At 47.7% G+C, this 11697-nt stretch overlaps 2 protein-coding genes across 3 annotated transcripts; one reads left to right on the forward strand and one right to left on the reverse strand.

Annotated features, from left to right (window-relative positions):
• Positions 1 to 5026: 5026 nt before the first annotated feature.
• LOC6501852 (LIM domain-containing protein jub) lies at positions 5027 to 8444 on the forward strand. 2 transcript variants are annotated; one of them, XM_014904139.3, is made up of 7 exons: positions 5027 to 6689; positions 6850 to 6879; positions 7246 to 7386; positions 7445 to 7614; positions 7675 to 7737; positions 7799 to 7964; positions 8027 to 8444. In XM_014904139.3, the coding sequence occupies exons 1-7, from the start codon at positions 5375 to 5377 to the stop codon at positions 8272 to 8274; spliced, it is 2133 nt and encodes a 710-aa protein (XP_014759625.1). In that variant the 5' UTR covers positions 5027 to 5374; the 3' UTR covers positions 8275 to 8444. The 2 variants fall into 2 exon arrangements, with proteins under 2 accessions (XP_014759625.1, XP_001966800.1); XM_001966764.4 differs by lacking the exon at positions 6850 to 6879.
• Positions 8445 to 8693: 249 nt separating this feature from the next.
• LOC6501976 (nuclear pore complex protein Nup93-1) lies at positions 8694 to 11624 on the reverse strand. Its single transcript, XM_001966763.4, has 5 exons — positions 11351 to 11624; positions 11109 to 11289; positions 10240 to 11046; positions 9535 to 10163; positions 8694 to 9470 (listed from the first exon to the last, which is right to left on the reverse strand). The coding sequence occupies exons 1-5, from the start codon at positions 11509 to 11511 to the stop codon at positions 8774 to 8776; spliced, it is 2475 nt and encodes an 824-aa protein (XP_001966799.1). The 5' UTR covers positions 11512 to 11624; the 3' UTR covers positions 8694 to 8773.
• Positions 11625 to 11697: the final 73 nt, after the last annotated feature.

The following is an 11697-nucleotide window of genomic DNA, read 5'->3' on the forward strand; positions in this document are numbered from 1 at the left end:
CTTTCTTCGCTCTTAAGTAATACGAAATCTCCAATTTTGTGCCTTTTTATTTTTGCCTTATTTCTATCAAATCGTTCTTTATCATAAGCTGCACTGGCTAATACATTCTTTGCAGCTTGCGCTCTTACGTTTGGCAAGTCAATAACATTTTCTACATCACTAGGTGGAAGTAATCCCAATGGGCGTGCTACCTTTCCCAATAACATTTCTAAAGGACTTGCTTTCGTAGTGCGATTGGTTGTACAATTGATTGCCAACTGTACCTCTCCCAACGCATCCTGCCAAGATTGTGTTCCCGTTTCAACCGCCGTTAACATATTCTTCAACGTGCTCATAGTTCGCTCCACTTGGCCATTAGCTCGACTTGCACCAGTGGCTATCAAATGCAATTTTATTTTTTGATCTGAACAAAATTGACTGAACTTTGCGCCTGTAAAACACCTTCCCTGGTCAGCTATTATTCGGTTTGGTACTCCAAACAATGAAACGGCAGATTGAACGGCCCTTATACAACTCTCACTGTCTAATTTAAGACTATGACTAAGATAGACATATTTGGTAAACGCGTCTATCTGAACAATAACGTACTCCTTCTGATCACTCTTGCCACTTAATTTTCCTGTGATATCGATGTGGATAGTGTGCCAAGGAATAGTGACTTTTGGTATTGGATGTAATTCCGCCTGTATTTTTCCTGAAGTGGATTTTGACATTTTGCAAGTGATGCAGTTGTCGACAAATTTTTTTACGTATTTTGACATATTGTCAAACCAGTAGAAATCGTAAGTTTTATCTAATGTCTTTTCGAAACCTAGATGCATTATGGACTCATGCACTTGATTTATGACAGACCATCTGAAAGCTCGTGGCACCACTGGTAAGCAACGTGTTCTCCCATTTCTTTGTATCTTTCGATGAAGAACTTCTGCCCTTAATTCATAGGTTTTCGCAATATCTTCAGGAAGAGAAGAGTTTTTAAAATGTTTAACAATTTCGACTATGTCCACATCTCTACGTTGTTCAGCAATAAGCCAGTTGCTTGAAATTTCAGCTAAATTTACTCTTTTCTCTTCGACTATTTTTGCGGTTGTAGTAGACTTTTTTGAAAGGGGATTTCTCGATAAAAAGTCAACGTGTGCCATCCTTTTCCCTTCTCTATACTGAATATCGAATGTGAATTGCTGCAAATAACCCCACCAACGCTGTGCTCTGGGGGTTAAATCTCGTTTATTTCTCGCCGCCTTAAGCGAGTTGCAGTCAGTATAAACTAAAAAGTTCCTGCCCAGCAAATAATGTCGAAAATGCTTAATGGCGTTCACGACAGCTAAGGTTTCCAACTCGTACGAGTGATATCTTGATTCTGCCGGTGAAGTAGTTTTGCTAAAGTATTCTATTACCTGGGGTTTGTTATTAATTTTGTGTAATAAAATTGCACCGTACCCACTGCAACTGGCGTCTGTGTGCAATTCGATTGGATAAGAAGGGTCAAAAATAACAAGGACTGGTTTGTCGGTAAGAGTGGCAATAACCTTTTTCCGTATCTGTTCATGCTCTGTTTTCCAAATAAATTTGTTTTTATCTGCAGTTAAGAAATATAACGGTTTCATTAATTGTGAAAATCCCTTAATAAACTGTCGGAAATAGGATGCTAGCCCAATGAATTGTCTAAGTGAAGTGACTGACTGTGGAGGCGGAAGAGCAGTCAACGCTACAACTTTCTGTGGGTTTGGACGAATCTCACCCGCACTTATATTGTAACCCAAATATTGAACCGATGTTTTCAAGAATGAGCACTTTGTAAGATTGAATGAAAATCCAGCCTTTGTCAAAACATCTAGAACGATCTGTAATCTTTCTAGGGCCTCGCATTTTGTTGAGGCGGCTATCATGATATCATCCATATAGACGATGACAAAGGAATTTGCTAGATCCCCTAGCGCCTGTATTACTAATCGTTGAAAAACAGAAGGTGCGTTTTTGAGTCCAAATGGCATGGACAGGAACTCGTATTGACCATCCGGAGTCACAAACGCCGTGTACTCGATAGAATCTGAATGTAAAGGAATTTGGTAATATCCGCTGGCCATGTCTAGACATGTAAAGTAATTAACTCCCCCAAGCCTATTGATTTGATCTTGTATAAGTGGTAAAGGGTATTTATCAGCGACCGTATTTGAATTCAGCTCTCTAAAGTCAACACAAAGTCTGTCCGTACCATTTTTTTTCTTCACTAACAATATAGGGCTTGCATAAGGTGAGCAGCTTGGCCTAATTATATTGCATTTTAGCAGTTCATTAATTTTGTCCCTAACCAAATCTCGCTCGCATGGACTTAAACGATATGGCCTTCTCTGTACGGTTTTTGTTGGATCAATCAACCTAATTTTCATTTCGCCAATTCTGACTTTAGTACTTGGGATCCCAGTTATAAATGAATTTGAGTACTTTGCCAACAGTGAATGTAGTTTTATTTTATCTTGTCCCTCAAGCTCAGTATCAATATCGGCTGGCTCATTGCCGGTACACAAATTAACTACTTTGGTCTTTGAGATCCTAAATTGGTTTGATGAAATGACAATATCAAGACCCTGATTTAATATCTCACGGCCAATTACAATGTCGTTCTGCATATCATCATCGCCTATAACGTGAAACAAAATTTCAATACAGTAATCGTCAATTTTTACATTGCTTAATATTTGTACAGTACTACATATTCCATTGCTGCCGATACCTTTTAACATAACAATATTATTGAATCTTTTACCAGAAAATTTGGTACTTAGCTTTTCTTTTATCAACGAGCATTCCGATCCCGAATCGAAGGTGATTTCGAAAATTTGGCCTCTATGGTTCAGACATCCCTTTGGTACTGCAATACTGCACTGTTCCACTCGCTTCTCCCGATTGAATGCCTTGTTCCTATCGACTTCCTTCTTTGTACATTGGGTGGATATGTGACCCAATTCTCCGCACTTGTAGCAAGTTAAATTTGATTTTCCACGGTGATGAACATCATGCCTGCCATGTTGGATTTTATCAGTCGCGAATTGATTCTGTTGTTTCCTGAATCTGCATTCAGCCATTTTATGGCCCACTTTTCCGCAGAAATGGCACTCCATCGGTGATTGTTTTTGCCGTTTAGAATAAGTTTCAGCCTGATGCTCCATAGCGCCGCTTTTCCTTTTAATAAAAGTGAATGCTTTTAATTCGGACTGTAGATCGACTCTGGTTCGAACATTTGATGTGAAACTTAAACGCTGCAATCGGTGATCGAAGCTTGCCAGCAGCGCAAGGGTCACAGACACAGCAATCTCTTCGTTATCCATTTGACGCCATTTTGTTGTAAGTTCGGTAACCATGCGACTTGCATGAACAGCCAGACTCTCGCCATCAGTCGGTCGATTTGATAGCATATTAAGAAACATAGCGGCTGGTGTTTCTATAGTATCGAAGCGTTGTATAAACAATTCTTTAAACTCAGGCCAAGTAATTTCAGCATAGCACACTTGCGAAAGCCATTGCGAAGCACTTCCTTCTAAAGCCGAACTCAAGGCCATAACCAATGCACTGCTTCTCAACGTGTTTTCTTGTAAAATCACTTCCACCGTTGTGCACCACGATGATGCGTTGGCGCCTGATTTGTCTGGGTTGAATTTGGGTAGTTGCACAGTTTTGTTCTGCCCTGCATCAGGTACAGTTGTTTTTATGGCTTTCACTAGTTCAATTAAATTTTTATTTTGTAGCTCCATCAGGGCACGCCATGGTCCATCTAGTGCTGAAGGCTGGTGGCCAGATCCCACTTCTGATGTCAAGTCCTGACCGTTGTTGTTGTTATTGTTGTTGCTGTTCTCCATTGTGGCGCATCGAGTTTCAGCCCTGCACACTGTTCCAGTTCTGGTACGCAACTGCCGGCGTCCAACTGTCTACCAACTGTGCATACTACCAAACCTCGATCGGCGACAGCGACACAACGCTGTCGCCTCGCTACAACGGTACTTTGTAAAGCGACAAAATCCCAGCAACGGTTGCCTGGCAACCACACACTCACAGCGCAAGAGGCTGATACAATACTATCACTCTGGTGAAATACCCGAAATGTGTATTCGCACACACACACACACACACATATATCCGCAGCCACGCAGTCTCAATGCGCCGACATATATAAGATTTTGGTTAAAAAATGGTTTTATCTTGTTGTATTTTATGAAGGATATCCATAGAAACCTTCATGGGGATTTTAAAAAAGTCCCAACTTTTTAAGTGTGACTGTACTGAGGCAAAGAAAAATATTCCGTTTACCAAATAACACCATTTGCCTTTGAAGATTTTAAGGCTTTTTTCCTTGACAAAGAAAACTTTGAAGCGATTGTCTGGGAGTTCAATCAGTACCTGACGTGGGGTCGAATACTCCACATCTATCTCCCCATTCAGTTTATTATTTATTTATTTTTCTTTTCATTTAAATATTTTTCAATTATTATTTTATTTATAATATACAAATTTGGCATAAACCAGATAATCTATCCTGTTTCCAATATTGTAACTTTAAACATGATTTTCTTATTTTATTTTTTGAAAATTATGTTTTTCCAATTTGCTTCGTATGAAGCCTTATATCCATTTTTAATTAATCCCTGTGTTGTCTTGTCTCCTTTTCTTTTCTCATTTTCTTTTTCAAATGTCTTAATTTATTCAATAAATTATTATTCTAATAAATAAGCAGCAATGGTATGTCCTTGCGTTTGAGATGATAATGACGTCTTTTTCGAGTCCTTGATACGCATCGATAGTAAGCGGAGTAACAATCATGTCTTTTTTTTATCACTTTACCCAAGGAATAGCGTTGATAAACCAGATCCATATAATACAACAATTGAAAAATGTATGATTTAAAATTGTATTTATTGGAAAAATAACGTTATTTTCTTATCAATGAAATAAATCTAGTGTGTGCGGTCACACTATTCGAAAAAGTGTTACCCGATTGTTAAATAAATGTGTGATAATCTGGCAGCGCCAAAATATACCAGATAAAATACTAAATATAATGAAATGGTATCATAATACCAACATCATCAGAGACAACACCGAAAAACAGCCCCCCGCACACAAAGAAAATGCTGAAAAGTGAAGGAAAAGCGCTGGAAAACTCCGCCAATTGATAGTGGCCGATCGATTCCAATTGGGGAGGTTCCATTTGGGAGCTTCGTCCTGCTAAAACAAAGGGAGGTAATCCGGAAAGCGGCAGGCAATCCCCGTCCCCCGCTGTGCAACCGAGAGCGAGAGACAGGTAGTGGGAGAGGGAGAAGGTGAAGCAGACGGAGGAGTAGGAGAAAAGAAATAACAAGGATACTAGGCTCCGCAGAAAATGGCCACCCAAAGGACACAGATGCAGGCGAGGAACGCCAGTGCCAGTGCCAGTGCCAGTTCCACCGAATCCGACTATGAAACTCTAATGCAGAGACTACATATCGGCGGAGCAGGGCCAGGAGGCGGGGTACCACAGCAAGTGGGCGGAGCCCACAGCATGAGAGGATACCAACGCTCTCCGGGCGCCATCGAGAATTTCCTGCACGATAGCCAGCACAGTCAGCACTCGAATATACATCATCCGGACTATAAGATGTACGAGAGGAACAACATTATAGCCGCCTCCAAATATGCCACGCCCCGGCCCGTTGAGCAGCTAATGACGACAACGAATGGCAGTGCCCAGATCTATGCGCCCACCGCCCAAATCCTTGGCCAACGGATTGTGCCCCAGAAGCACTCGCCGGTCTACGAAAATCTTGAATTCTACGGCCAATTTGATTCGAATCACAAGAGGGCCCAGCCCCAGAGTCCTGGCAGCAGACAGAGCACCATGCTGAACGACTACCTTCTGATGCAGCCCATTCGCTTCGCCCACACGCCAGTGCCAGAGCATCCACCGCTAGATGCGCGGATGGGGCGGGGTGCCGGGGCTTCGGAGGAGCATGCTGCGCCGATCTACGAGAACATCATTCCCCATTCCGGGCAGAGGGCCCAGCCACAGGCCTCGCCGGCCACGGCCACCATGTACCAGGAGCTGCAGACCACCACTACCACCAACAGTGCGGGCGGATCCAACTCCAGCTCCACCAGTGGACTGGATCTGCATGCGTTGATGGCATCGCCGCTGCATCAGCGTAGCATTAGCAGCAACACGGCCAGTTCCAACTCGCTGGGATCGCCGACGCAGCGGTATCGCAACTTGTCCTTGCCCAGCCACCTGAGTCCCGTCCCCACAACGCACTCGGTGGCCAAGCTGCAGCAACACACGCCCATTAAGTCGCCCATCAACGTCTCCGTCAATCCCAACTACATCGAGGACATCAACAGCTCCGACTACGTCTGCATGACGGCAAATCTTCACAGGAATCCCGGTTTGGGAGCTGGACTGGCCACGGGGAAGGTGGCCACCGCAGGAGCAGCCCCACAGCGAGCCGTCCCAGAGCCTAGTGTTATGCTACCATCTACCTCGGGGGCAGGAGCTGTCGGAGTAGCGGCCCCTGGACTAACAGAGGCAAGTGCCGCCTCTTCAATGGCGCCTTCCTCATCGACGGCGGCATCGGCATCGGCAGTTCCTTCGCGGGCCACGCCCATCGCAATGACAGCCCCCTTGGCGGTGGCCACATCACCCACTCCCTCCCAAGGAAGCACCGGTAAGTGAACCGTTTTCCAGTAGGACCTGACACGACCAGCGGTCCAATGAAGAACTCTCTCGCCTCCTGTGATTCCTGGACCCCGGGTCGTGTCACAAAGCTATCTAATCCAACTAATGAATCGCAAATATTTGAAACCTCCAAACAATGCTGCACGCAGCGGTCAATGCCGCCCTGAAGCCCAGGAGAGGTAGGAAATGGGATTGGTTAGATTCCAATGGGGCCGGGGGCGGGCCCGAGGGCGGGTGGCGGGTGGGGGACATCAATCATCCATAAACCGGTTTGGCTGGGAATCCTTTACCTGAATCGCTAAGGGATGAGCGATGAAGTGGAAAAGGAGTCTGATTTTGGTTTCTATTTCTGCGTTATCAGTTCTTTGTGTTAATTATTCGTCAGTAGATCCATGATTCACTGCATCTGGTTGTGAAGCTTGGAAGTTTTAGCTACCTGGCTTATTTATTTTTTCCATTAACGATTCGCCGACGATGACTAAGCCCGACTCTGGGTGCGTCATCGGACTGAAAGCATGACCTAATCTCTGGCCAATTTCGAACAGGCCTCACCAAGAATCTGCTGCCGTACAGCGTCACCCCGCCGCGTCCGGCTGGACCCACGGAGGCGCAGCGCAAGATCGAGGAGCTGACCCGCCAGCTGGAGGAGGAGATCGAGCAGAGCGAGGAGCACGGCGAATATTTTGGTAAGAAAGTCCGCATAACACGAAGAGAATCCCTGATCTAATACTATTCTCCCAACAGGCATCTGCCACACCTGCGGCGAGAAGGTCAAGGGCGCGGGCCAGGCGTGCCAGGCCATGGGAAACCTCTACCACACGAACTGCTTCATCTGCTGCTCCTGCGGCCGGGCTCTGCGCGGCAAGGCCTTCTACAACGTGCACGGCAGGGTGTACTGCGAGGAGGACTATATGGTGAGTTGAGTGGCGTTCCTATCCACGATTTGAAACGTAATCCAGCCCCCGCTCTTCCAGTACTCGGGCTTCCAGCAAACGGCGGAAAAGTGCGCCATCTGCGGCCACCTGATCATGGAAATGGTTAGTACTCCCTCGCTCTATCCATCCCCCTCTATTTGATGGTCCCTCTCTGTTTGTACAGATCCTGCAGGCCATGGGCAAGTCGTATCACCCGGGCTGCTTCCGGTGCTGCGTGTGCAATGAGTGCTTGGACGGAGTGCCCTTCACCGTCGACGTGGACCACAAGATCTACTGCGTCAACGACTACCATCGCATGTTTGCACCCAAGTGTGCCAGTTGTGGAAAAGGTGAGCTCTCATATCTGATGGCCCTGTTGCTCACCCGAAACTAATCCTGTGCCTTCATCCAGGTATTACCCCTGTGGAGGGCACCGACGAGACCGTTCGGGTCGTCTCCATGGACAAGGACTTCCACGTGGACTGCTACATCTGCGAGGAGTGCGGCATGCAGCTGACGGACGAGCCGGACAAGCGCTGCTACCCGCTGGACGGGCGCCTTCTCTGTCGGGGATGCCACCTCCAGCGACTTGCCCTCCAGTCCTCGCCGCACGCCCGCCACCAGGAGCCCGTATGCGCCTCCTACCAGTATATGGGATAGATCTGTATTGGCCGCCGGAGGAGAAGCTGTCCTCTCTGACTGAAAAAGGAGCACAAAAGCATTAAAATTCATTCGAATCACGAACAAACTATCGCAATCAACATATTCCAACTACCAATTACCAATATTATTCTTAAACAAAGTGAAACAAATGCATTTATATACAAGAATTGCTAAAGAATGGCTTTTATTATGGCTTTTTTGTGGCAGTGCTTCGAAGACAGGGCTTTACTTTACTTTAAGTTCGATATGTGGTTTCTAGACTCGGAAAGTATTCTCTTTTTTAACTCGAAATAAATCTTTTAAAATACTTTTTTTTCTTTGTATATCTCGGCCAGTTTGCATCCAATCCTGGATCTGGATAGCCCAGAATGCAAAAAAAAATTAAATCTTTAATAGTTACTTTTAAAACAAAAACCTTTATCATTAATCCTTTATTATTACAGAAAACAGGGTATTCATGGTAATTTCTTAAGCTGGCAGTGGGCGGTGGGCAGTGTTAGTGCATAAGGATCTCCAGTTGGACGAGCCGTTGATTGGTCTGGTTGGGCATGCGGTAGGGAACACTGGCAGCCATGTTGGTCAGCGCCTTGGCTCGGCCGCGCAAGTGTCGCAGAATCGCCTCCAGGGCCTCGTTGCTGGCCTCCTCCTCGTACTCGGACGCCTGTCGAGCATTGCCCTTCGTCTTCACATACTCGTCGTATATGATGTCCATGGCGGCGAGCATCACATCCGGGAGCACCCTAATGATGTCCGGGCCCATGCGCTTGAGGTTTCCGACGCACTCGTCCACCTCCGCGGTATTGGCGGGTATCAGACGATTCTTGGCCAGGACATCGGACGCCAGGCGGGGCTGTCCGGCGTGCACAAGGTTGAAGAACCGCATCAGCTGCGTGAGCATCGTGTAGGTGGTCAGGATGTGGGACTCTAAGTCGGTCTTGCGCACAGCCAGTGCCCTGTCCAGTCTCGTGATGACATCGCACAGCCTCTCGCGGAGCGACCCGGGACGCTGCTGTTGGTGGACCACCTGCGATATGAGGGAGCAGGCCAGCCGCAAGGCCTTGTCCAGCTGCCCAGCGATGAAGTACAGCCGGATGGCCGACTCGAAGTTGCTACGCTCCGCCAGCTCGTCGCCCACCTTGCCGGCCAGCGTATACTGATCGCAGTCCAGGTTGGTGAATTCCGAAAATATGCCACTGAAACGAGAGACGGAAGGGATCAGCTGCTGGAATCGGAAGACGGGAATCACAGAGTGCTTACCCAAATAGGTGGCCCGGATCGGTCTGATCCTCGTGGCCGAAAACAAGCGCCAGCATTTGGTCGTCGGAATTCTCAACCAGCAGGTCGCAGACACAATTCAGCATCACGTTGCCGCCCTTCGGGTCCTTGAAGTTGCGCAAGAGGTAGTAGTACTGCAGCGCCTGGGCAGTGTCAGTCAGCTCGAAGCACTTGGCGTACATCACGATCAGACGGACCAGGTTGAGTCGCTTCATGGGCGCCGGGTCGTCCGGCTCGCAGCTCAGCAGCGGCGCCTGCACGGAACTCGGGGTGCCGAGCATGCAGAGCTCGTTCAGGGCAATGGCCATGTGAACGGCGTGGGCCCGATTCGCTTCCGTACGGGAGAGGAACTCAATGGCCGACTCGAACTGGCCGGTGAGGGCCAAGACCTGGAAGTACAGCGGGGCCTTTTCGCGGGCATTGAAGTAGTTCTCGCCGTACTTGTCCAGAATCAGAGACTGCAGGCCGGGGTAGGTCAGCTGTTCGATGTCGTAGTGGCGATTCTCGTTCAGACGAAGGATCGAGAGCTGCAGCCACAGGAAGTCGTCGATGGTGCGCATCAGCTCCACGTGTCCATCGTGGGGATCGCAGGTGAGCACTATGGCGAATACCTGTGGCATAGAAAGAGTTTGCACTAATTATACACATTCTGTAGGAGATATTCCCACTCCTCCACGCCACACTCACCGCCTTTTTGTAGGGATCGTTGCAGATACGCAGTTTGTTGTTGTAATCTAGTTTCAGTGAGGTCTCAATCTTTGAGGTTGGGGTCTCCGTATCGCCGCGCTTCTGAAGCATCATCAGCTTCAGCAGATCGGGACAGACGCCCGCTTCCTTGAGGAACTGAATCGCTGCCCCCAAATCACCGCTCCTCAAGCTGTAGTAGATCAGTGGCCATAGCGGCTTTCCCTCGCTGATGTCCTCCAGCCCGACTAGCGACCTTGGCTGGTAAAAGTTGACGCCCACATAGGAGGAGACCAGGTTGTAGGTGTTGGGGACTCCACCGCGGGCGGCCACGAGCAGATTCTTCTGGACGACCGAGTTCATGTAGGTCTTGTAGCGCCGTTCCAAGTAGGTGCGCGCCTGCTGCACGAATTGGGGTGCGGTTTGGCGGGTGTGTATGGGATCAGTACTGCGAACCATCGGCGTCACATCGGCCATGTATTCCAGCACACCCCACATTTCCTGCACGTGCTCGTCATCGAATTTCTCAGACAATTTGGCAAAAGTGGCAACCAGGTTTTCACGGTGCGTGCCCTGAATGTTCGCTTCGTTGTAGGCCTTGATTCTTTCGGCATACTGCTTCTGTATATCGTCCAGCAGGCGGGAATACGGTTGTGGATTATCGGCCATGGTCGTCCTCACAGTCTGGCGCTGTAATTCGGGGAAGATCCCTGGACGAGGGCCCACCAGAGCATTGAGAAGCACCTCCTTTTCCTCACCCCATTCAGCGTAAACGCATCGCCATTTCTGCCGTTCCACAGCCTCGAAAATCTAAAGAATGTCAGGAAGGGATTAGTTATTGAGAAACTGGCAAAGACTTCGAATAGACTTACACTGCGGTTGGTCTCTTCAATGACAGACAGAATGGCGTTCTCCCGCTCGTTCTTTAGATATCCCTGCACATCGGTGTCTGTCACAGGATCCAGGGGTTCGAAGGATTTTCGCGCGCTCAGCGACTCTAGCTTTTGCGACAGTATCGGGAGGTCCACGCCCTTCGAGCCAAGCAGTATATGACTGAAAATTAAATAGGCCTTTAAAGAAATCCCCCTAACATTTATTTAAAGCGAGAGCTTACGCTTGGAGATCATTGGTGCCGGTTTGGGTGACACGCGAGTGCAGTTCCTGGGTGGCTTGGAGCACCTGGGAGATGGTGCGCTCCACTCGCGGCATCTCCGTGTCCATCTTCGTCTCGTTGGTGAGGCGCTGGGCCTGTTGCAGCAGCTCCACCAGGTCCATGGTGATGGGGATAAGCCGGTTCGTTTTTTCAGGAAAATTATAAAAAAAAAACAAAATCGGCTTCCAAAGGCGCGTGCTAGTGTGACCAGAGTAGCAGTGTGGCCAGTGGCGACGCTGCTATTTCCAATTTTGTTGCAATTATTTGTGCAAAGATTTTAGAAAATAGGTAGAATTTTATTGTGATAG

This window comes from Drosophila ananassae, chromosome XR (assembly GCF_017639315.1).
Source record: "Drosophila ananassae strain 14024-0371.13 chromosome XR, ASM1763931v2, whole genome shotgun sequence".
Lineage (NCBI taxonomy): Eukaryota > Metazoa > Arthropoda > Insecta > Diptera > Drosophilidae > Drosophila > Drosophila ananassae.

Coding starts and splice junctions, on each gene's coding strand:
- LOC6501852 (XM_014904139.3), top strand. CDS start 5,375: ATGGCCACCCAAAGGACACAGATGCAGGCGAGGAACGCCAGTGCCAGT. Junction 7,387..7,444: donor GGAGCACGGCGAATATTTTG/GTAAGAAAGTCC, acceptor TTCTCCCAACAG/GCATCTGCCACACCTGCGGC. Junction 7,615..7,674: donor ACTGCGAGGAGGACTATATG/GTGAGTTGAGTG, acceptor CCGCTCTTCCAG/TACTCGGGCTTCCAGCAAAC.
- LOC6501976 (XM_001966763.4), bottom strand. CDS start 11,511: ATGGACCTGGTGGAGCTGCTGCAACAGGCCCAGCGCCTCACCAACGAG. Junction 10,164..10,239: donor ACGATCCCTACAAAAAGGCG/GTGAGTGTGGCG, acceptor TCTATGCCACAG/GTATTCGCCATAGTGCTCAC. Junction 9,471..9,534: donor GATCCGGGCCACCTATTTGG/GTAAGCACTCTG, acceptor CTCTCGTTTCAG/TGGCATATTTTCGGAATTCA.